Here is a 24493-nt window from a genome sequence, read left to right as displayed (position 1 = left end):
CTGATCAGAATCAGAGGAGAAAAAAGATTGTCCAAAGTTATATTGACAATTGTTAAAGGTTAAAAATCTGACACACCAATGTAGGGATGGTTGATGAGTATGCAAAGCCGATTGAAGAGATTTGTGTGGAATGTGAAATCAATGTTCAACAGAAATCTGAGAATTCCATCACGTCCTATTGTAAGTATTGGCAAGCAACCTTGAGGTAGTTTTTATGTATCTAAAGTATGGAACAAGGACAGAGGTATTTTCATTCTACACTTTGTAGACCTGGTGACCAGATTTAGACTTTTGACAATAATACTTAGTGAGGACAAATGGTTATTATAGACAACATTATGGGAAAATGGATAAGGACACCAGCAGAGATTCTGATTTATGATGGAGTGAAATTTGCCAATGGCAAAATCAGCAACATGTATGAAAACATGAACATGATGGCCATGAATAGTTTTAGCAATGGACTCTTAAAGCAATCATGTGGTGATTGATGAAATGTATATGAAGTGTTAGCTGATCAACTGGGCAGCAAGTTGCGAACCACTCTAGAATGTACCCCTTATGCAAATAATTCATTCCAGTTTGTTGGAGGATATGGTCCCCTTTAATTAGCTTATCAGGAACATTTCAAATTACCTTCTGTGCTCGGTGATAATCCTCCTCCTCCTCCTCTCGAAGGTACTAGAATTTTCTTGTAGTTGTACTCTCCAATTCCCAACTGCAGCTGTTGATTTGCTCAACCAGTTCGCCTCTACATTTGAACCCTTGACCCAGCAAAACCTTCAGTGCTTCCCAGCCCCCCTCAAGTGCCAGCAATGGCCATCTCCATCAAGAGAGAATCCAACCATCTCCCCATGGCATTGAGTGACATTATCCTAATTGAATCCCCCACTAGCAACATCCTGGGGGACCATTGACCAGAAACTGAACTGGACCAACCATATTAATATTGTGGCTACTCTACGGGGAAAAGTTATGACTCGTTAAAGCCTATCCACAATCTAGAAGGCACCGGTCAGGACTGTGATGGAATACATTCCACTTGCCTGGATGAGTGGGACCCCCAACAGCACTCAAGCGGACACCAGCCAGCACAAAGCAGCTCGCTTAATTTGCCTGCTATCCACCACCTTAATCATTTACTTCCTCCACCGTCAGTGCTTAGTGGCAGCAACGCGTACCACCTACAAGATGAGTGCAGCTCCAACACCACTCAGGAAGCTTGATACCATCCAGGACAAAGCAGCCCGTTTGATTTCTCCTCCTACAATAATTCAAACCCTCCACCACCGACGAACAGTGGCAGCCTTGTGTACAATATACAAGATGCACTGCAGTAACTCACCAAGGTTCCTTTGACAGCACCTTCCAAACCGACGACCATTACCTTCTAGAAGGAGAAGAACAGAAGATATCTGGGAACCCCACCACCTGGAGGTTCCCCTTAAAGTCATTCACCACCTCGACTTGGAAATATATCGCCGTTCCTTCACTGTTGCTGGGTCGAAATCCTGGAACATTCTCCCTAACAGTATAGTTGATGTACCTACACCTCAGACTGCAGAGGATCAAGAAGGCAACTCGCTACTACCTTCTGAAGGGCAACGAGGAGTGGGCAATAAATGTTGGCCTAATCAGCGACGCCCACATCCTGTAAATTAATTTTAAAAAAAGATGCATTGGTGGAACACACCAAGGCTTCTTTGGCAACATCTTCCAACCCTCAACCTTAACCATCTAAAAGGACAAGAGCCACCACCTGCAAGTTCTCTCCAAGTGACAGTCCATCCTGACTTGGAAGCTGCGGTTTCACTGTTAATGGGTCAAAATCCTGGAACTTCTTTCCTAACAGCACTGTGCATGCATCTAGACCACATAGACTGCAGTGGCTCAAGAAAGTGTCTCACCAGCACCTTCTCATGGGCCATTATGGTTGGGCAATTAAAATGTTGATTTAGCCAGTGATGCCCACAAGCCTAGAATGATTAAAACAAACGTGAAGAATGGGCAATAAATGCTGGCCTTGCTAGCAATATTCATATCCCATGAATGAATGAGTTCATGAAACCAATGTTAGGCAACCCTAGAGGAAATCTCACTTTGCATTTCCCCTTCAAAGCAGCATATTGTGAGCACAAAGTTTACCGTTGATGAAACAGCAACGTAGAAGTAGTATTCCTAATATTAATCACAATATGCTTCTATAATTATCATTTGGGTGTCATTTTTGTGTATTTCTACATATTTATATTTCTCTATATTAATTTTTTTACATTTAATACACAATACACAATGTACATTTTTGCACTTGCTGCACAGTCAGTTTCCTCCCTTCCAATCACTTATTTGCAGAGACCACTTTCTTCCAGCACTGGAATGTTTTCCCTAGTTACTTTATCCTTATCATCTTCCTTCTTGTTTTCACAATTCCTTTCTTTACCCATCTCCTTTTCCACTCCAACCTTAGCCTTCTTTTTCTTCCTTTTTCTTTTAACCTACAATTTTTGGCTCTTGGTGTATTGAGACTCTTTCCTATTCCTGAGATACTATGTAGCCTTGATACAATCTCTTGGTATTTTTTGAAGGGTTGTTATTTTTGTGCCACTTGTGAAAAACTGTTATTTTCTGTCATTTGAAGATCTAGGAACACTTTGAAGCTAGCTTTTCATCAATTGTATGTGTTTGTCCTGCAGATGAAGTGTGCAACTGTTACTTTTAAGGCTGCCATATACATTTTCAAACTATAGTGCAACTTGGCTTATGCAGCGTTTATTGAACATTGTCCATCTTGTGCCTAAAAAGTCTTGTAGCCTGGGTGGGCACTTAATTGGATACTTTAAAAAGTTTTTAAGAATTTAAAAAAGTTTTAAAAAGATTATTGAGGGCATTTATTCCTCCCTGGAATGTGCAATTCGGATTTCTGCACCAACATTTTCTCTTTCACTTAGCTAGAGTTCGCCCTTGTCATCTAGGATATGGTGAGAGAGCTGTTATTTATGGCAGTCAGCAGAAGTCGATATTTCTAGCATTACGCAATTTAAAAAAAAATAAACTCTGCCCTAAATGTAAATCAGTGAAGTTGTGTCACTGCCGATATTACCAATCATAATCCAGCATTACTGTCTGTATTCCAGCTACAAAAATTACTTTGATGAGACTGAGACCTTACCCCCTGGGATAACCGTTCAGAGTGCTTTTAGATCCAACTTTCCATTTAGATTGACCAATGGGGATTTTGTTTCCCTGAATGTCTACAGCTCTTAGGATCAAAGGGTTCTAAAAAGTCAGCTATCCAATTTTGCTTGAAAGTACAAAGGCGTGCTTTCAGAGGTGGGATCCGTGTCACTTGGGTATATATAAATGGACTCATAATGATGGATTTCCTTTGCACCTGATTCTTCCCGATGTCGTCAATCCAATTTTTAAAGTAAAAACACGGGCATTTTCAAATTCCTTCAAATTTTCAAAGGGCGATGACCGCTGATTCAGACAGGCACCATGTAGCTTACAGCACAGAGATCCAAAGTTTGAGACCAATGAATTACACTATGCTTTCAGTGGGTTTAAAAACAGTTCCCTTAAGAACTAAAAAAAATTATCCTTTAAGTAAGGAACTGTACCCAACTGAATTGTATGTCTGGCACTCCCTGTAATCGATCTGCTGTGACATTGCAGATGGGAGTCCAGAGCAAGTGTAATTATCAGGTGTAGCAGGGTTAGAATATGGGGGGAATTGCAATAGCATATGCACATATTTAGTCTCCATTTTAGATTTGTCTGTTCTGTTAGTAATCTTACATTTCCTTTAGAAATTCTTATGTCCACATTAATACTGAAAACTACTTCCGTCATCTCATTTAACTGTATTGCAAGAGGAATGGAAGATAGATGTAGGAATGTTTTGCTACAGTTGTATAGATTATTGGTGAGACCAGATCAAGAATATTTCTTTTAATTCATTTACGGGATGTGGGCGTTGCTGATTAGGCCAGCATTTATGCCCATCCCTCGTTGTCCTTCAGAAGGTGGTGGTGAATTGCCTTCTTGAACCACTGCCGTCCTTCAGATGTAGATTCATCCACTGTGCTGTTGAGGGGGGACTTCCAGGATTTTGCCCCAGCAACAGTGAAGGAATGGCGATATATTTCCAAGACGGGGTGGTGTGTGACTTGGAGCGGAACCTCCAGGTGGTGGTGTTCCTAGATATCTGCTGCTCTTGTCCTTCGAGATGGTAGTGGTCGTGGGTTTGGAAGGTGCTGTCTAAGAAACCTTGGTGAGTTACTGCAGTGCATCTTGCAGATGGTGTACAGGCCTGCCACTGTTTGTCGGTGGTGGAGGGTTTGAATGTCTGTGAAAGGAGGAGCAATCAAGCGGGCTGCTTTGTCCTGGATGGTGTCAAGCGTCTTGAGTGCTGTTGAAGCTGCACTCATCCAGGCGTGGAGAGTATTCCATTACACTCTTGACTTGTGCCTTGCAGGTGGAGGATAGGCTTTGGTGGGGTCAGGAGGTGAGTTACTTGTCATAGGATTCCTAGCCTTTGACCTGCCCTGGTAGCCACAGTATTAATGTAGCTAGTCCAGTTAAGTTTCTGATCAGCGGCAGCCCCCAGGATGTTAATTGTGGGGGTTCAGCGATGGTTAGATCCTCTCTTGAAAGAGATGGTCATTGTCTGGCACTTGTGTGGCACAAATGTAACTTGACACTTGGTCAGCCCAAGCCTGGATATTGTCCAGGTCTTGCTGCATTTGGTCATGGACTGCTTCATTATCTGAGGCATCACGAATGGTGCTGAACATTGTGCTGTCATCTGCAAACATCCCCACTTCTGACCTTCTGATGGAAGGCAGGTCATTGATGAAGCAGCTGAAGATGGTTGGGCCTGGGACATGACCCTGAGGAATTCCTGCAATGATGTCCTGGGGCTGAGATGATCGACCTCCAACCACCACAACCATCTTCCTTTGTGCCAAGTATGACTCACTGCAGGAGTTCCTCAGAGGAGTGTTGAAATACAATGGGCCCTGGACAATATTGAGGCTTGGGTTGATGAGTGGCAAGTAACATTTGTGCCACCCAAGTGCCAGGCAATGACCATATTCAGCAAGAGAGAATCTAACCACGCAATCTTGATATTCAATGGCATTACCATCACTGAATCCCTCATTATTAACACCCTGGGGGTTACCATTGAGCAGAAACTGAATTGGACTAGCCATATAAACACTATGGCTGCAAGAGCAGGTCAGAGGCTCAGAATCCTGCGGCGAGTTACACCCACCTGACCACCCAAAGCCTGTCCACCAGCTACATTGAACAAGTCATGGCTGTGTTGGAATACTATCTCTTTGCGTGGATGAGTACAGCTTCAACAACACTCAAGAAGCTTGACCCCCATCCAGGACAAAACAGCCTGCTTAATTGGCATCCCTTTCACGAGCATTCACTCCCTCCAATACCGTCTCACTGTGGCAGCAATGTGTACCATCTAGAAGATGCACTGCACAATTTCAACAAAGCTGCTTGCACAGCATCTCTCAAACCCATGGCCGCTATGCCAGGGTGGCACAGTAGTTAGCACTGCTGCCTCAAAGCTCCAGGGTCCCGGGTTCAATTCCAGTCTCGGGTGACTGTGGCATTTGCACTTTCTCCCCGTGTTCGCCTCGGTTTCCTCCGGCTGTTCCGATTTCCTCCCACAGTCCAAAGATCTGCAGGTTCAAAGAACAACGAACAGTACAGCACAGGAACAGGCCCTTCGGCTCTCCAAGCCTGCGCCGACCATGGTGCCTGCCGAAACTAAAACTGTCTGCCCTTACGGAGTCCATATCCTTCCATTCCCACCCTATTCATATATTTGTCTAGATGTCCCTTTTTAAAAAAAAAAAAAAAAAATTTTCATTAAAGGTTTTCATAAAATATCAATAACAAAATGAGAAAGAAAAAAGAACCCAACAGGGTTAAGTACAAAACACAATCTAAAAAAGCCTCCTGCACTCACGGCTCCTCTGCCACCCCAAATATTGCGAGCCCCCAGCCCGGTTTGACCCTGGATCCTACCACCCTCGACAGCGTCCTCGCTACGCCCTTCCAAAATTCCTCCAGCGCTGGGCATGCCCAGAACATATGGGTGTGATTTGCTGGGCTCCCTAAGCACCTAAAACACCTGTCCTCACCCCCAAAGAACCTGCTCATCCTTGTCCCGGTCATGTGTGCCCTGTGCAGCACCTTAAACTGTATGAGGCTGAGCCTCGCGCACGAAGAGGAAGAGTCCACCCTCCCTAGGGCATCTGCCCACGTCCCCTCTTGGATCTCCTCTCCCAACTCCTCCTGCGACTTACCTTTCAACTCCACCACCGAGGCCTCCTCCTCCTCCTGCATCACCTGGTAAGTTTCCGAGATCTTCCCCACTCCCACCCACCCCCCGGAGAGCACCCTGTCCTGTACTGTGTGTGTCAGTAGCCGTGGGAATTCCACCACCTGCCGTCTGGCAAACGCCCTTACCTGTAAGTACCTGCAGGTGTTCCCCGGGGGGGAGCCCATACTTCTCCTCCAGCTCACCCAAGCTCGCGAACTTCCCGTCCACAAACAGGTCCCCCAACTTTCGTATCCCTGCCCTGTGCCACCCCGAAAACCCTCCACCTGTTCTTCCTCGGGCGAACCGGTGGTTCCCCCGTAATGGGGTCCATGCCGAGGCCCTAACTTCCCCCCTATGCCGCCTCCACTGCCCCAAAGTTTTGAGGGCTGCCACCACCACCGGGCTCGTATACCTCCTTGGAGGGAGCGGCAGCGGCGCCGTTGCCAGCGCCCCAGACTCGTACCCACACAGGACGCTGTCTGCAGCCTCTTCCATGCAGCCCCCTCCCCCTCCATCACCCACTTGCGCACCATTGTCGCATTGGCGGCCCAGTAGTACCCACAGAGGTTGGGTAGCGCCAGCCCTCCCTATCTCTACTCCGCGCCAGGAACACCCTTCTCACCCTCGGAGTCCCTCGCGCCCACACAAACCCCATTATACTCCTGTTAACCCGCCTGAAAAAAGCCTTCGGGATAAACATGGGGAGGCACTGGAACAGGAACAAAAACCTTGGGAGCACCGTCATTTTGATTGACTGCACCCTACCCGCCAGGGACAGCGGCAACGCGTCCCACCTCTTGAACTCCTCCTCCATTTGCTCCACCAGCCTTGTAAAGTTAAGCCTATACAGGGCCCCCCAGCTCCTGGCCACCTAGACCCCCAAATATCTGAAGCTCCTCTCCGCCCTTTTTAGTGGGAGCTCGCCAATCCCCCTCTCCTGGTCCCCTAGCTGAACTACGAACAGCTCGCTCTTCCCCATGTTGAGCTTGGACCCCGAAAAGTCCCCGAATTCCCTCAGGCTCCTCATTACCTCTGGCATTCCTCCCACCTGGTCCGCCACATACAGCAGCAGGTCGTCCGCATAAAGCGACACCCTATGCTCCTCGCCACCCCGCACCAACCCCCTCCAGTTCCTCGACTCTCTCAGTGCCATAGCCAGGGGTTCAATCGCCACTGCGAAGAGCAGGGGACACCCCTGTCTCGTCCCTCGGTGCAACCGAAAGTACTCGGACCTCCTCCTATTTGTGGCCACACTCGCCATCGGGACCTCATACAACAGCCTAACCCACCTGACAAACCCCTCCCCAAACCCGAACCTCTTCAGCACCTCCCACAGGTACCCCCACTACCCTATCGAAGGCTTTCTCAGCGTCCATCGCCACCACTATCTCCGCCTCCCCCTTCCTCACCGGCATCATGATAACGTTCAAAAGCCTCCGCACATTCGCGTTCAACTGTCTCCCCTTCACAAACCCCGTCTGGTCTTCGTGGATGATCTGCGGCACACAATCCTCAATCCTCGTGGCTAAGACCTTCGCCAGCACCTTGGCATCTACATTTAGCAAGGAAATCGGTCTGTAAGACCCACATTGCAGGGGATCCTTGTCCCGCTTCAGGATCAAGGAGATCAGTGCCCGGGACATCGTCGGGGGTAAAGCCCCCCCTCCCTTGCCTCATTGAAGGTCCTAACTAACAGCGGGCCCAACAGGTCCATATATTTTTTTATAGAACTCGACCAGGAAACCGTCCGGCCCCGGTGCCTTCCCCGCCTGCATGCTTCCTATCCCTTTGATCAGCTCCTCCAGCTCAATCGGGGCCCCCAGTCCCGCCACCAGTCCCTCTTCCACCTTTGGAAACCTCAATTGGTCCAGGAAATGGCCCATCCCTCCCTCCTCCCATGGGGGCTCGGATCGGTGCAATTCCTCGTAGAAGTCCCTGAAGACCCCATTGATGCCAACCCCACTCCGCACCACGCTCCCCTCCCCTGTCCTTAACTCCCCCGATTTCCCTAGCTGCGTCCCGTTTCAAAAGCTGATGCGCCAGCATCCGGCTTGCCTTTTCCCCATACTCGTAGACCGCCCCCATGGCCTTCCTCCACTGCACCTCCGCCTTCCTGGTGGTCACCAGGTCGAATTTGGCCTGTAGGCTGCACCTCTTCCTCAACAATCCTTCCTCAGGTTCTTCCGCATACCTCCTGTCTACCCTCACCATCTCCCCCACCAGCCTCTCCCTCTCCCCCCGTCCGCTCCCTCCGCTCCTTGTGGGCCCTGATGGAGATAAGCTCTCCCCTCACCACCGCCTTCTGTGCCTCCCATACCATCCCCACTCGGACCTCCCCGTTGTCGTTGGTCTCCTCTCTATACTTCCTCGAACCTGCTCGCTCACCTCCTCGTCCGCCAACAGCCCCACCTCCAAGCGCCACAGCGGGCGCTGGTCCCTCTCCTCCCCCATCTCCAAGTCCACCCAATGCGGGGCGTGGTCCGAAATGGCTATTGCCAAATACTCGGTATCCTCTACTCTCGCTATCAGCGCCCTACTCAAAATGAAAAAGTCGATTCGAGAATAAGCCTTATGGTCATGTGAGAAGAATGAAAATTCATTAGCCCCCAGCCTTGCAAATCTCCAAGGGTCCACCCCTCCCATTTGGTCCATAAATCCCCTCAACACTCTAGCCGCCGCCGGCTTCCTACCCATCCTAGACCTGGAGCGATCCAGTGCCGGATCCAACACAGTGTTAAAGTCTCCCCCCATTATCAGGCCCCCCACTTCCAAGTCTGGGATCCGACCCAACATGCGCCGCATAAAACCCACATCGTCCCAGTTCGGAGCATACACATTGACCAGTAGCACCCTCTCACCCTGCAACTTACCACTTACCATTATGTACCTACCGCCATTATCTGCCACAATGCTCGATGCCTCGAATAACTCCTTCTTTCCCACCAAGATCGCCACCCCTCTATTTTTGGCATCTAGCCCCGAGTGAAACACCTGACCTACCCACCCTTTCCTCAGTCTTACCTGGTCTGCCACCTTCAGGTGTCTCCTGGAGCATAACCACATCCGCCTTGAGCCCCTTCAGGTGCGCGAACACGCGGGCCCGCTTAACCGGCCCATTCAGTCCCCTTACATTCCAGGTTATCAGCCGGATCAGGGGGTTACCCGCCCCCCTTCCCCCGTCGACTAGCCATGACCCCTCCTCGGCCAACCATGCGCCCGCACTCCACACCCGGCCCGTTCCCCACAGCGGCATACCCCCGTCTCGACCCCCCCCCCCCCCCCCCCCCCCCCCCCCTCGCTCCAGCTCCTCCTTGATCTTAGCAGCAGCAACTCGATCCCCCCCCCCCGGCCAGGACCCATCCTAGCTGGTTTACTCCCCCCATTGCACTTCCGCACGTCAACTGACTCCTGCTGACCCCGGCCACTCCCGCCTAGTCTAGATGTCCCTCAAATGCCACTATCGTACCTGCTCCTACCACCGCCCCAGGCAGCACGTTCAATATATTTACCACCCTCTGTCTAAAAATACTTGCCTTGCACATCTGTTGTAAACTTTTCCCCAAGCACTTTAAACCTATCTCCCCAAGTACTTGACTCTCCTACCCTAGGAAAGAGCATCTGACTATCCACTAGTCCATGCCATTCATAATGCAGGGTCAGATTAGGACAAGTCAGCATGGATTTAGTAAGGGAAGGTCATGCCTGACAAACCTGTTAGAGTTCTTTGAAGAGATAACAAATAGGTTAGACCAAGGAGAGCCAATGGATGTTATCTATCTTGACTTCCAAAAGGCCTTTGATAAGGTGCCTCACGGGAGACTGCTGAGTAAAATAAGGGCCCATGGTATTTGAGGCAAGGTACTAACATGGATTGACGATTGGCTGTCAGGCAGAAGGCAGAGAGTTGGGATAAAAGGTTCTTTTTCGGAATGGCAACCGGTGACGAGTGGTGTCCCACAGGGTTCAGTGTTGGGGCCACAGCTGTTCTCTTTGTATATTAACGATCTAGATGACGGGACTGGGGGCATTCTGGCTAAGTTTGCCGATGATACAAAGATAGGTGGAGGGGCAGGTAGTATGGAGGAGGTGGGGAGGCTGCAGAAAGATTTAGACAGTTTAGGAGAGTGGTCCAAGAAATGGCTGATGAAATTCAACGTGGGCAAGTGCGAGGTCTTGCACTTTGGAAAAAAGAATAGAGGCATGGACTATTTTCTAAACGGTGACAAAATTCATAATGCTGAAGTGCAGAGGGACTTGGGAGTCCTAGTCCAGGATTCTCTAAAGGTAAACTTGCAGGTTGAGTCCGTAATTAAGAAAGCAAATGCAATGTTGTCATTCATCTCAAGAGGCTTGGAATATAAAAGCAGGGATGTACTTCTGAAGCTTTATAAAGCATTAGTTAGGCCCCATTTAGAACACTGTGAGCAATTTTGGGCCCCACACCTCAGGAAGGACATACTGGCACTGGAGCGGGTCCAGCGGAGATTCACACGGATGATCCCAGGAATGGTAGGCCTAACATACGATGAACGTCTGAGGATCCATGGATTATATTCATTGGAGTTTAGGAGGTTGAGGGGAGATCTAATAGAAACTTACAAGATAATGAATGGCTTAGATAGGGTGGATGTAGGGAAGTGGACTTGATGGGCCGAATGACCTTACTTCCGCTCCTATGTCTTATGGTCTTATAATGTTGTTGACCTCTATCAGATCGCCACTCAACCTCCGTCGTTCCAGTGAGAACAGACCGAGTTTATCTAACCTCTCCTCATAGCAAATGCCCTCCATATCAGACAACATCCTAGTAAACTGCTTCTGTACCCTCTCCAAAGCATCCACATCCTTCTGGTAGTGTGGCGACCAGAATTGTACACAATATTCAAAATGAGACCTAACTAAGGTTCCGTACAGCTGCAGCATGACTTGCCCAATTTTTATATTCAGTGCCCCGACCGAGGAAGGCCAACATGCCATATGCCTTCTTGACCACATTATCCACATGTGTTTCTGCTTTCAGTGATCGGTGGACATGCACGCCCAGATCTCCCTGCCCGTCAATATTCGCACGAGTTCTACCATTTATTGTGTAATTCGTACATGCATTGGACCTTCCAAAGTGCATTACCTCACACTTGTCCGGATTAAACTCCATCTGCCACTTCTCCGCCCAAGACTCCAACCAGTTAATATCCTGCTGTATCCTCTGACAATTCTCTTCACCAGCCGCAACTCCACCAATTGTTGTGTCATCTGCAAACTTACTAATCCGACCAGCTACATTTTCTTCCAAATCATTTATATACACCACAAACAACAAAGGCCCCAGAACTGGTCCCTGTTGAATACCGTGAGTCACCGCCTTCCATTCATAAAAGCACCCTTATACTGCTACCCTCTGTCTTCTGTGCCCAAGCCAGTTCTGTATACAACTTGCCAGCTCTCTGTTCCCATGTGACTTCACCTTTTGTACCAGTCTACCTTGTCAAAGGCATCACTGAAGTCCATGTATTCAACATCTACTGCCTTTCCCTCATCTATCATCTTTGTCACTTCCTCGAAAACTCGATCAAATTAGTGAGGCACGACCTCCCCATCACACATCCATGCTGCCCATCACTAATAAGTCCATTTATTTCCAAATGTGAATAAATCACATCTCTAAGAATCTTTTCCAATAGTTTCCCTACCACTGACGTAAGGCTCGCCGGTCTATAATTTCCTGGATTATTCCTGCTGCCCTTTTTAAACAATGGAATAACATTGGCTACTCTCCAGTCTTCTGGAACTTCACCTGTAGCCAATGAGGATACAAAGATTACTGTCAAGGCCCCAACAATTCCCTTCCTTGCCTCCCGCAGTATCCTGGGGTTGATCCCATCAGGCTCCTGGGGACTTGTCTACTTTAATGCTTTTAAAGATGCCTAACACCTCTTTATTAATATCAACATGAATATCTACCCTTTACTCCTCATCCACCAAGTCCTTCTCTTTGGTGAATACTGAGGCAAAGTATTCATTTAGTGTATCTCACATTTCCTCTGGTTCCATACATAGATACATCATATCCTTGAATGGACCAACCCTTTTTCTGGCTACCCTCTTGCTCTTTACATATGTATAAAATGCCTTAGGATTTTTCTTAATCCTGTTTGCCAATGACATTTCGTGACCCCTATTAGCCTTCCTAGCTCCTACCTTAAGTGCCTTACTACTTGCTTTATATTCTTCAAGGGCTTCATCTGTCCTAAGCCTTTTAGACCTTACGAATGCATCCTTTTTATTTTTTACAAGATTAATAATATCACTCGTTATCCAGGGTTCCCTATACTTGCCACCCATATCTTTCGTCCTCATAGGTACATGCTGGTCCTGAACTCTAATAACTGACATTTGATTATGGGCAGCACGGTAGCATTGTGGATAGCACAATTGCTTCACAGCTCCAGGGTCCCAGGTTCGATTCTGGCTTGGGTCACTGTCTGTGCGGAGTCTGCACATCCTCCCCGTGTGTGCGTGGGTTTCCTCCCACAGTCCAAAGATGTGCAGGTTAGGTGGATTGGCCATGATAAATTGCGCTTAGTGTCCAAAATTGCCCTTTGTGTTGGGTGGAGGTGTTGACCTTGGGTAGGGTGCTCTTTCCAAGAGCCGGTGCAGACTCGATGGGCCGAATGGCCTCCTTCTGCACTGTAAATTCTATGATAATCTATGAAAGCCTCCCACATGCCGGATGTTGATTTTCCCTCAAACAGCCTCGTCCAGTCAACACTCTCCAGATCCTGCCTAATGCCGTTGTAATTAGCCTTTCCCCAGTCTAACACCTTCACCTGAGGACCACTCTTGTCCTTTTCCATCAGCAGCTTAAAACTTACAGAATTATGATCACTGTTCCTGAAATGATCTCCTAATGAAACTTCGATCACCTGGCCGGGCTCACTTCCCAGCACCAGGTCTAATATGGCCCCTTCCCAAGTTGGGCTATTTACATATTGTTTCAGGAAACTCTCCTGGATGCTCTTTACAAATTCTGCTCCATCCATGCCTCCAGCAGTAAGTGTGTCCCAGTCAATATAGGAAAAGTTAAAATCACCCACCACGACAACCCTATTATTTATGCATCTTTCCAAGATCTGTCTGCTTATCTGCTCCTCTATCTCCCGCTGGCTGTTAGGTCTGTAGTAAATCCCCAACATTGTGACAGCACCCTTCCTGTTCCTGAGCTCATATTGCCTCGCTGCCTGAACCCTCCAAGGTGTCCCCCCTCAGCACAGCTGTGATATTCTCCTTCACCAATAATGCAACTCACCCACCACTTCTGCATCCCTCTATATTCTGCCTGAAGCATCTAAATCCTGGAATGTTTAGTTGCCAATCCTGCCCCTCTTTCGACCAAGTTTCTATAATAGCAACAACATCATAATTCCATGTACTAATCTAAGCTCTAGGTTAATCTGTTTTACCTAAAATACTCCTCGCATTAAAACTAATGCACTTCGGCCCACCAGCCCCTCTGCGTTGAATAATCACTCCCTGTCTGCTCTTCCTCATAATCTTACTGGCCGTAGTCTGTAACTTTCCCTCAGTTATTTCTCCCGCTGACCTACTGCTCTGGTTACCTCCCCCCTGCCATACTAGGCAGTTCAATCTGTTTCTCTGCCTTCCACTTTTCTCCTTATTAGCTCTTGTTTCTGTCTCGCCTTTACTACCCTCTGACTTCCTGCATTGGTTCCCATCCCCCTGCCACATTAGTTTAAACCCTCCCCAACAGCGCTTGCAAACAACCCCCCTGGGTTTGGTGGATTGGCCATGCTAAATTGCCCCTTAGTATCCAAAGGGTTAGATGGGGTTATTGGGCTACAGTGATAGAGTGAAGGCGTGGGCTTACGTAGGGTGCACTTTCCAAGGGACGGTACAGATTCTATGGGCCGAATGGCCTCCTTCTGCTCTGTAAATTCTATGATTCTTTGAGAAGGATCAAGGGCAGCAGAGACATCGGAATGCCACCTGCAATTTCCTCTCAAGCCAATCACCATCCTTACTTGGAAATAAATTGCTGTTCCTCCACTTTTTCCAGGCCAAATTCCTGGAACTCTTTCCCAATTACACTGTGGATGACCTACACCACATGAACTGCAATGGTTCAAGAAGGTGGCTCACCGCCATCTTCTCGAGGGCAATTAGGGATGGGCAGTGAATGATGGCTGAGCCAGCGACACATATCCCTTGAATGAATAAAAAAAAAAGTTTGAGTTTAGGTTAGAAATTGTAAATTGTTTTATCTTTCTTACTTTGAATGGTAAAGTTGATATTTTGTTTGTTCTAAGCCTGTGGAATCTTCTGGCTTTATTCACTGGGCAAATGTTTTGAATTTCAAAGTTTGTCTACTTCAACTAAAATGTTATTTATTAGCCCCAAACCGAGTCTTGCCAAAAACTTGGCTAACTGGCCAGGATCATTGATTTCTATAAATCCTTGGTCGTCTCTCATTAGCAGTTTTAAAATCACTTCTGACTTTAACATTTTCCACCTTTTCAGTTCAGATTTGTTGCTGCTGTTCTTTTGTGAACCATTCCACAAAATGGCAGATATAATACAAATATTCTAAGTATGGTAAAATATCATGCCTATTGTAGGTCTGGGCCCTTGGTTCTTGTACCTTAGCCCACCTACCTTGAAGTTCTGGCTGGTAAGAATATGTTTGGGCAAAGAAGAACAGGTGGGGTTAGGCCATAGGGTCGGGAAATGGCCTCGGTAAGGTGCTCCTTTGGAGAGTTAGTGCAGACTCGATGGGCCGAATGGCCTCCTTCTGCACTGTAGGGATTGTATGGATGTTATTTGCTAACCTTGAACTACCAAATCCATTTTGTGCCGTCATATAATCATGATGCGCAGGATAGGTGGATTAGCCGCGTGAAATTGCCCCTTAATTGGGGGGAAAAAAAGAATTGGGTACTCAAATTTTTAAAAATAATAATAAGAGATTCTTTCTCACATCATTCCTCCATCACTTGCCCATAAACCTTAAATCTGTGTTCCTTGATTCACATACCTCAACTAATGGGAACAATTTTTCTTTGCCCCCTTATCTAAGCCTGTCATAAAATCATTCCTCTGTCTCCTTCGCTTCAAGGTGAAGAACTCCAGCTTCTCCAACCTAACCTTGTATCTAAAAATCCCCCATTCCTTGAGCCATTCTGGTAAACTTTCTTTGCCTCCTCTCAAGGGCCCTCATCATGCCTGAAGTGTGGGACTTGGTATGGCTTAGGGGACAGGAAACTGAGATTTGGTTGAGCGGAAGTTTACAGTATAGAAAGCTGACTGGGAGAGTAGTGGAATAGTGTGCACTTTCTTTGTTTTTAGAAAACATTTTATTGAAGCATTTATAATTTTAACACTTAAACATTCTAAACAGCAGAGCGGACCGACACACGCAACAACATCACAACATACCCAACTCTCCCCTCCTGGGCCCCTGGATCCTCCAACACCCCAAATAATACCATCTCTGGAATGCTCTCTACCAGAATCTCTGACATGACGTCCGCAAATCCCTGCCAGAATCTCCTCCGCTTCGGACACGCCCAAAACATGTGTACGTGATTCGCTGGGCTTCCCCCACACCGCCCACACCTGTCCTCCACCTCCTCAAAAAACCTACTCATCCGGGCCATAGTCATATGAGCCCTATGGACCACCTTGAACTGGATCAGGCTAAGCCTGGCTCACGACGAGGATGAATTGACTCTCCTCAAGGCCTTTTCCCATAGTCTGACTTCCAACTCCCCTCCCAACTCTTCCTTCCACTTCCTCTTCACTTCCCTGATTGGGACCCCTTCCCACTCCATCAATTCCTTATATATTTCCGAGACCCTCCCCTCCCCATGTTTTTGATATCACCTTATCCTGCAGTCCCCTTAGAGAGAGGCGAGGTAAGCTTGGAACCTGCCTCCGGACAAAGTTCCATACCTGCAGGTACCGCAATCCGTTTCCATCAGGTAACTCAAACTCCTCCTCTAATCTCTCCAGGCTTGGAAAACCCTCTTCACCAAATCTCTCAATCCCTGCCCGCAGCCATCTCTGAAAGCCCCCGTTCAGCCCTTCCAGAACAAAACGGTGGTTGTCACAGATCGGTCACCACACAGACGCCCCCTCCAGTCTCATGTGCTGCCTCCATTGCCCCCACGCCCTCCGGGCTGCCACTACCACTGAGCTTGTGGAGTACCGTGCCGGCAAGAACGGAAGAGGTGGCGTTAACAAAGCCTCCAAGCTCGTACCCTTACTGGATGCCGCCCCCACTACCCACTTCCTAATCATCAATATATTCGGCACCCAGTAATAATAAAATTCGGAAGGTCCAAACCCCCCTTCCCGCGCCCCCGTTCCAAAAATAACTTCCTCACCCTCGGGGCCTTACCAGCCCATACAAAACCCGGGATCACTGCGTTCATCTTCCTGAAAAATGCCTTGGGGATAAAAATTGGAAGACATTGAAACACAAATAGCAATCTCGGGAGGACTGTCATCTTCACAGTCTGTACCCTCCCTGCTAATGACAGCGGGAGCATGTTCCACCTGCGGAAATCCCCTTTCATTTACTCAACTGCTCTGCCCAAATTTAGCTTATGGAGCTGATCCCAGTCCCTGGCCACCTGAATCCCCAGGTGCCTAAAACTCCTTCCCACCACTTTAAATGGTAACTCCCTCCGTCTCCTCTCCTGCCCCCGTGCCTGAATTGTGAACATCTCACTCTTACCCATGTTTAATTTGTAGCCCGAGAACCGACCAAATTCCTCCAATATCTCCATGATCCCAGCCATCCACCCCCAACGTGTCTGTTATGTAAAGGAGCAAATCGTCCGCGTAGAGTGAAACCCTGTGCTCCAACCCCTCCTCACTGTCCCCCACCAGATGTTCGATGACCTAAGCGCCATTACCAAGGGCTCTATGGCCAGGGCAAACAGTAGTGGGGAGAGTGGATACCCCTGTCTTGTCCCCCTACACAAACTAAAATATTCTGACTGGATCCGGTTGGTCCTTACATTCGCCAGCGGTGCCTGATATAACAGCCGGGCAGGATATAATCCCTGCCCGAACCAAAACCTTCCCAGGATATCCCACAGCTACTTCCACTCTACCCGATCAAAGGCCTTTTCTGCATCCATGGCTACCACCACCTCGACCTCACGCCCCTCCGCTGGCATCATTATCACATTTAAGAGACATCTAATGTTGAACGTCAGGTGACGTCCCTTCATAAACCACGTCTGGTCCTCCCCTATCACCTCTGGGACACAATCCTCTATGATCTTTGCCAGCAATAGTGTGCACTTTCAACAGTGGGACAATTGCTGTTCTAAAAGTAGATTTTGTTATCTTTAATTTAATCTCGTCCATTTTATATTCTTGAAACTAAGGTCCATAATTTCCTGGCTCCCCAACGTCCGATTTGGAATGTACCGTAAAGATGCGCTGAGGAATTCCCCTCTGAAGTTTTTAGGGGTTTACCTGGCAATTGTTCCGAAGGGCTAACTTCCCCTGGACAATTGCACTGTTTGGGGAAACATCCAGCAAAGGGATTTAAATCTCTAACTTTGGATGGTTCAGCCAGTTTTACACTGTTACCTTCAACATAACTATTTTAAAGACCCAGACTGAGCCCCGCATATGACAGCAATCTCCCCTTACATTCTATGTTGGAATCCTACATCCCAGCTAGTGCCGTAAAAAGGAGTTGAGTCTTCCTTCACTCCATTCCTTTCACACTTTGTGGCCGGAGCTGGGGACGCAGTCTCATTTGGCCTGAGTCACAAATGTCGGGCAAGACAGTCGCTTTAGAAATTCAGCGCAGGTAAGTTGGTATGAAGTTGCAGTCTGCTGCTGATTGGCTCTCCGAGGAGTTGCAATGAGTTTAATTAGTCTATAAGCAATTTGTATTTTGGCCTTCTTTATGCTAAGGTTAATCTAATGAATTTTCACTTGTCCTATTCAAAACAGAAAGTAGCTTTTTCAGTAAACATGTCTCCAAACAAAAGTATCTCCCTAATATTAAGAAGTGCATATTTTCTCCTTGTTGACTTTGGCTGTAGTCTCGAGTACAGTACTGTATCTGCTCAGTCGCCAGCGACCATTCAGTGGGTCTTCTCAGCCTCCGAGACAAGAAGTGCATTATGCTGGCATCGAGGCATCTATTTCCTATTCAAATTATCAAGTGGAGACCTTCTGATGATTACCTCGTGGTTGGGTGTTCAGATGGATCAGTCTATGTTTGGCAAATGGACACTGGTGAGTACATACTTCGCACTTTGAATGTCTGCATATATTGTTGTTCAGTCAAAAGCTGGCCAGAAGCTGAACAACTGAGAATTTTAAGTCCTCACAGTTATTTATGTTAAGCTGTTTACGATAGATACAAAGCTTAATTTTTCTTTAAGAATGATAATAGAGAAGTTTACAGTTTGACCTTTTAGATAGGCCAATAAATTACCTATTTAAGTGGAGTTCCATTAGATACCTTCCAAGCATAAGCTTTGTGGAGGTGGGGTAAAATTAAATATACACACTGAGTCGAGGAGAAATTGTTATGAGGGGCATGGGGGAAGAGTTTATGGAAATCGGGTTATTTGAATTTTCAGTTACATCAGGTCTTTGAATTGCTAGCTGCAGGTGTGCTTCAAATGTGTTGTTGTATAAAGCTATCATAGAATTTACAGTGCAGAAGGAGGCCATTCTGCCCATCGAGTCTGCACCAGCCCTTACAAAGAGCACCCTACTCAAGCCCACATCTCTACCCTATCCACATAACCCAGTAACCCCCACTTAGCATTTTTGGACACTAAGAGCAATTTAGCATGGCCAATCCACCTAACCCGCACATCTTTGGACTGTGGGAGGAAACCGGAGCACTCGGAGGAAACCCACGCAGACACGGGGAGAACGTGCAGACTCCGCACAAGCCGGAAATTGAACCTGGGACCCTGGAGCTGTGAAGCAACTATGCTAACTACTGTGCTGCCCAATCTTGACTGACAGTTAAGCCATCTGAGAGATGGTTCAGGCAATTGACAAAGTATGCTGGCATCTTCACACAATAAAAGTACTTAAATGCCTGTGCAAGGGGAAGCTCTGGGACAACAAAAAGCCTGTGTGAATAAGCATAGGTATTGATGATTACCTCTATTCTGGTTCTCTATATTTTCTACCTTTCATTTCTATTGTATGCCAATGTTATAATTAGGTTTAGATTTATTGTTACATGTACCGAGGTACAGTGAATAGTATTCTGCGTATAGTCCACGCAGATCGTTCCATACATGAAAAACATAGGACATATGATAAATGCACAATGTAAATACATAGACACGTATCCAAATTCTATTTTTCCAATTAAGAAGCAATTTAGGGTGGCCAATCCACCTACCCTACACATCTTTGGGTTGTGGGCGCAAGACCCATGCAGACATGGGGAGAATGATCAAATTCCACACTAACAGTGACCCAGGTCCTCAACCCTGTGAGGCAACAGTGCTAACCACTGCGCTGCTGTGCCGACATGATAAATACATAGACATAGACATCAGGTGACGCATATGGAGTGTAGTGAGTACGGTGAAAGAGATGTAGGAAGGAGGATCTTTGGGAGAGAGCTCGCAGAGCATTACCACACTCCGGTACCATCTAATCAACAACCTTTGCTCAAAGATTTTGGAAAGGTTACTTAGGATTTTGTGCATTGAATGTGGTGTTTAAGTTGAGCTATTGTGGTCTAATTGCACCATTTTTCTTATTTGTAATTCTATACCTTGTGAATAAATGCGAGCTGGAATGATGGACCTGATGTATTTCCCTTGTCTTTGTAAGATGTCATGGTAGTCAATCTCATGTGAATCAGTCACTAAAATAACTTATTAAAATGCAGATGAAGCTATTGAGGATAATATGTACTTTTGCTACCATAACACATTAGTTGAGGCTCATTGGTACTACTCTGATCTGCCAGAAGGTTGATTGAAACTCATCTTCTTACTCAGTCTAGCCAGTTTTAATGCTTCTAATACAAGTTTTGCATGACGGGATAAGCTACCTATGATGCCAAGTGGAGAAATGAGCTGCCTCCATTGTTGTCATCAACAATGTTCTTAGCTTATTTGATGTTGGTAAATTTGGCTTAGCTGTTAGTGACGTTACCAGAGTCAACAGTTCATGTACAGCAAACCCCACTGTGTGTTTCAGCACAAAACGTTGACTCATTAGAGCAACACTGAGAGGATGTTATATTATCGGAGGCGTTGATTTCCAGATTAAACGTTAAATCAGACCCTGTTTGTCTTGTCAGGTAAATGTAAAAGATCTCTGACACTCTTCAGAGATGCAAAAGGATTTGTCTTGATGCCTTAGCCACCATTCCTTCTACAAACACCGCCAAAAACATTTTAGCAGACCGCTTATTTATTTGCTATTTGTGGGACAATTCTATCTTTGCTTCCATGTGTGCATTAAAATTCTCTGGTTGAAAATAATTCTCCTCCGCTTTTCTCTAATCCTTCAGCTAGTTCTTTCAAATTTATGCCCCAGTCATTGACCTCTTGGTTCAGGCAAGTAAGTCCTTCCTGACCACACTATTGAGCCACTTCATAATCTTTATACACCTCAATTAAATCTTCTTTCAGCATCCTCTTCAAAAGAAAACAGCCCCAGCTTACCTCATCGTTCCTCATAGCTAAAATTTTCAATTTCTGGCAATATCCTGGTAAATCTGTTTTACCTTATCAAGTGTGATCACATCTTCCTTGGAATGTGATGACCAGAAATATATGCAGTATTCCAGCTGTGGTCTAACTGATGTTTTACCCACTTCAAGCCTAACCTCTCCACTATTTTCTATGCCTCAGCCAGTAAAGGAAAATGTCTCGTTTGCCATCAAATACCCAGGCTTTCATGAAGTGCTTAATGACCAATGAATAACTTCATAGTGCAGTTTTAATCCTGTGTCTTCTGTCTCGTTGGTATGTTGAGCTTTGAGTAATATTCTGGGTGTGTGGGTCTTAACCCCCACAACCCAAAGATGTAAAGGGTAGGTGGATTTGCCACGCTAAATTGCCCCTTAATTGGGGGAAAAAGAATTGGATATTCTAAATTCATAAATTTAAAAAGAATTCTGGTTTGATCTTTTCACTTTCTTCTGTATAGCTGATAGAGCTTTAGCTTTTTTGCTTTTCACGTGTAATCATTTCTGTTGCTCTTCTTGAATGTGTGCATGCATGTTGATCAAAACTATCTGCATGTGGTACATTATCCATGCTTTTAAATATTTTACCTTCCTTATATCACATCTCCCCACACTCTTGTCCCCTCAAGTCAGACCACATTCATCAATCATGAATTCCATGACACTGATGTCTCATCTTATCCCTAAATCTAATATTTACTCGTAATTCTTAAGGAAAATGTATGATAGCCAAATAATTTAAAAATATTCTGTGCAAAATCATGAACGTGAAGGATATTAATTACCACTTGGACACTATCAACATCAAGTACTTCCAGAATAGGTATAATGTGTCACACCCTGTGTAAATAGAAAAACCATAATGGATCATAGATTATGATTTATATCGCACAAAGGGATGACCTTAGTGAATTACGCAAATACCACAAATGGAGTATGGATTGAATGTCAAGGATCTTCATAATGTGCTCTGTCAAGGTAAATTAAAATAAGATGTGAATTTTAAATGAGAGCTAAATACATTCGCAGGTTTTGGATTAATTTAGATGATATCACCAAAGCAGAAAGATGAGAGGCATGTAAAAGAGAAAAATAATTCTAGGAATAGTGCAGAGTAGTGAGGCCATGGAATGCCCTACCTGCTACAGTAGTGAACTCGCCAACATTGAGGGCATTTAAAAGTTTATTGGATAAACATATGGATGATAATGGCATAGTGTAGGTTAGATGGCTTTTGTTTCGGTGCAACATCGTGGGCCGAAGGGCCTGTACTGCGCTGTATTGTTCTATGTTCTAATATTTGTGAACAGCACAAGATTAAGAGGCTGGAAATTGTGCAGCGAATAAAGCACCGCCTGACTTCCAATGTCTGTCTACCATCTAGAAGGCGCAAATAAGTTACTAGTGCAGTGGAATAATCAGCCTGGGAACGGTGTCCTGATACAATCAGCGTCGCAGTGAAGCAGTCTGGTAAAGGGATGCTATCGCAGTCAGTATCACGGTAAAGGGGCGAGAGGAACAGCGGTGGGGTGAGAGGAGCAGTGCAATTGGGTGAGAGGAGCAGTGCAACTGGGCAAGAGGAGCAGCAGCGAGGTGAGAGGAGCAGTGCAACTGGGCAAGAGGAGCAGCAGCGAGGTGAGAGGAGCAGTGCAATCGAGTGAGAGGAGCAGCGGTGGGGCGAGTGGAGCAGCGCAAGCAGGGACAAAACTACGAGGCATGAATGGTAAAATGACATCATGCTTTACATGCGCTGACAGGCAGATAAGTGGAGGATGATGAGTGTTTGTTAGTCCCCATCCTCCAGCAAGCCTGGTCTTCAGTCGTCTCGGATTTCCCTGCCACTGGGCCAAGACCTTGCTCTGCTGGGATCGTGAATTGGTTGGTATGCAACGACCTTCCCACGTTAAAAGAATCTACGCGCAGACATCTTCCACCTCAACCCCACCCCACCCACCCACCCAAATGAATTTTGTGACCTGGAACGGCAGGACCCTTATGGACAACCCCAACAGCAACAGACCTGAATGCTGCACCGCCATCAAAGTCCGGGAACTCAGGTGCCACAACATTGACATCGCCGCCCTGAATGAGACACGACTGGCAGGAGAAGGCCAGCTTAACGAACAAAGTGGCAGATACCCCTTCTTCTGGAAAGGCAAACCACCAGGTTGGCTCCACCCTAAAAAACGAATTGGTCGGTCATCTCAACGAATCCCCCACTGGGGTGAGCGAGCGCCTCATCACCCTACGACTTAACCTGCCCCAGAAGCAGCATATCACAGCGGTCAGTGCCTAGGCCCCAACCCTAGATGCAAGGTTGAGACAAAAGAGCCATTTTACTCCAGCCTCAACCAATCGCTGTCCTGTATCCTAAAGGGAGACCAGTTGAATCTCCTTGGTGACTTAAAAGCTAGAATCGGGAGGGTTGCAAACTTGGAAAGGCATGTTAAGCAGGGAAGGCATGGGGAAAACAAACACCAATGGAGTCATCCTCCTGACAAAATGTTCAGAACATGACCTGATCATCAAAAACACCCTGTTCTGCCAGAGGGACAAGCAGAAGACCTCATGGCAACATCCCTGCTCCAAGTACTGCCACCTCTGAGACTATATCAGTGTTCGAGCAAGGAACAGCATCACCTGCGCCACGACTGGACTGACCATCGACTAACCGGCTCCACCATCTCCATCACCTTGGCCCAAACCGGCAGAGGTGGAAAAAACTGTGCCGCAGGAGATTCAATGACGCTGGACTCGGACTCTGAGAAGAAAGGGCTACTCAGTCGGCATCTGACGGCTAAACTGGCGACAACTAACGAGCCAGAGCCACAGAATGCCCACAGCGCCTGGTCCACCTTAAAAAACACCAAGACTGGTTCAACAAGGACGATCAGATCTCCTTGACCGAAAACTGAAGATGCTTCTGAACGGGCAGCTCCACCAAAACTTGACTGAGAGGAAACAAGCCTACAGCAACTGAAGGCAGCAGTGTAACACAACGTTTGACCTAAAGAACTGATTGTGGGTGGAAAGAGCGCAGGGGACTCAGCAACTCGCCGGCAACCACAATGTGCAGAGAGGTAGTCAATGCCCGTGCAGGGAGCACTTCGATGACCTTCTCAACCAACTCACAGCCTTCGATACAAATGCGCTCGACACCATCCCAGTGTGAGGTTGAAAAGGTAATCCGACAGCAGATGGAATCTCTGCAGAAGTATTAAAATGTGGTGGCGGGGCACTCTTGACAAGAATTCACAACCTCATAACCCTTGTCTGGAAGGAAGAGGGCATGCTGGGTGATCTCGGTGACGCCTTAATTGTGACCATCTTCAAGAAAGGAGACTGGTCCGACTGCGAAAATGGGATTTCCCGACTCTTTCCCCCAAGGGAAAGGACATAGTGAGAATCCTCCTCAA

At 46.8% G+C, this 24493-nt stretch overlaps 1 protein-coding gene across 3 annotated transcripts in view; it reads left to right on the top strand.

The window, feature by feature from the left end:
- wdr7 (WD repeat domain 7) overlaps window positions 1-24493 on the top strand; it is a 1110115-nt gene that overhangs the window by 192433 nt on the left and 893189 nt on the right. For all 3 annotated transcript variants that reach the window (XM_072497366.1, XM_072497365.1, XM_072497364.1), the window contains one exon: window positions 18439-18634. In XM_072497366.1, the coding sequence (XP_072353467.1) occupies window positions 18439-18634 (196 nt within the window). The remainder of the gene's footprint in view (window positions 1-18438; window positions 18635-24493) is intronic.

The sequence above is a fragment of the Scyliorhinus torazame genome, chromosome 3, assembly GCF_047496885.1.
Source record: "Scyliorhinus torazame isolate Kashiwa2021f chromosome 3, sScyTor2.1, whole genome shotgun sequence".
Classification (NCBI taxonomy): Eukaryota; Metazoa; Chordata; class Chondrichthyes; order Carcharhiniformes; family Scyliorhinidae; genus Scyliorhinus; species Scyliorhinus torazame.
Note: the sequence above shows the minus strand (reverse complement) of the source record. Positions and strands in the feature narration are given on the sequence as shown.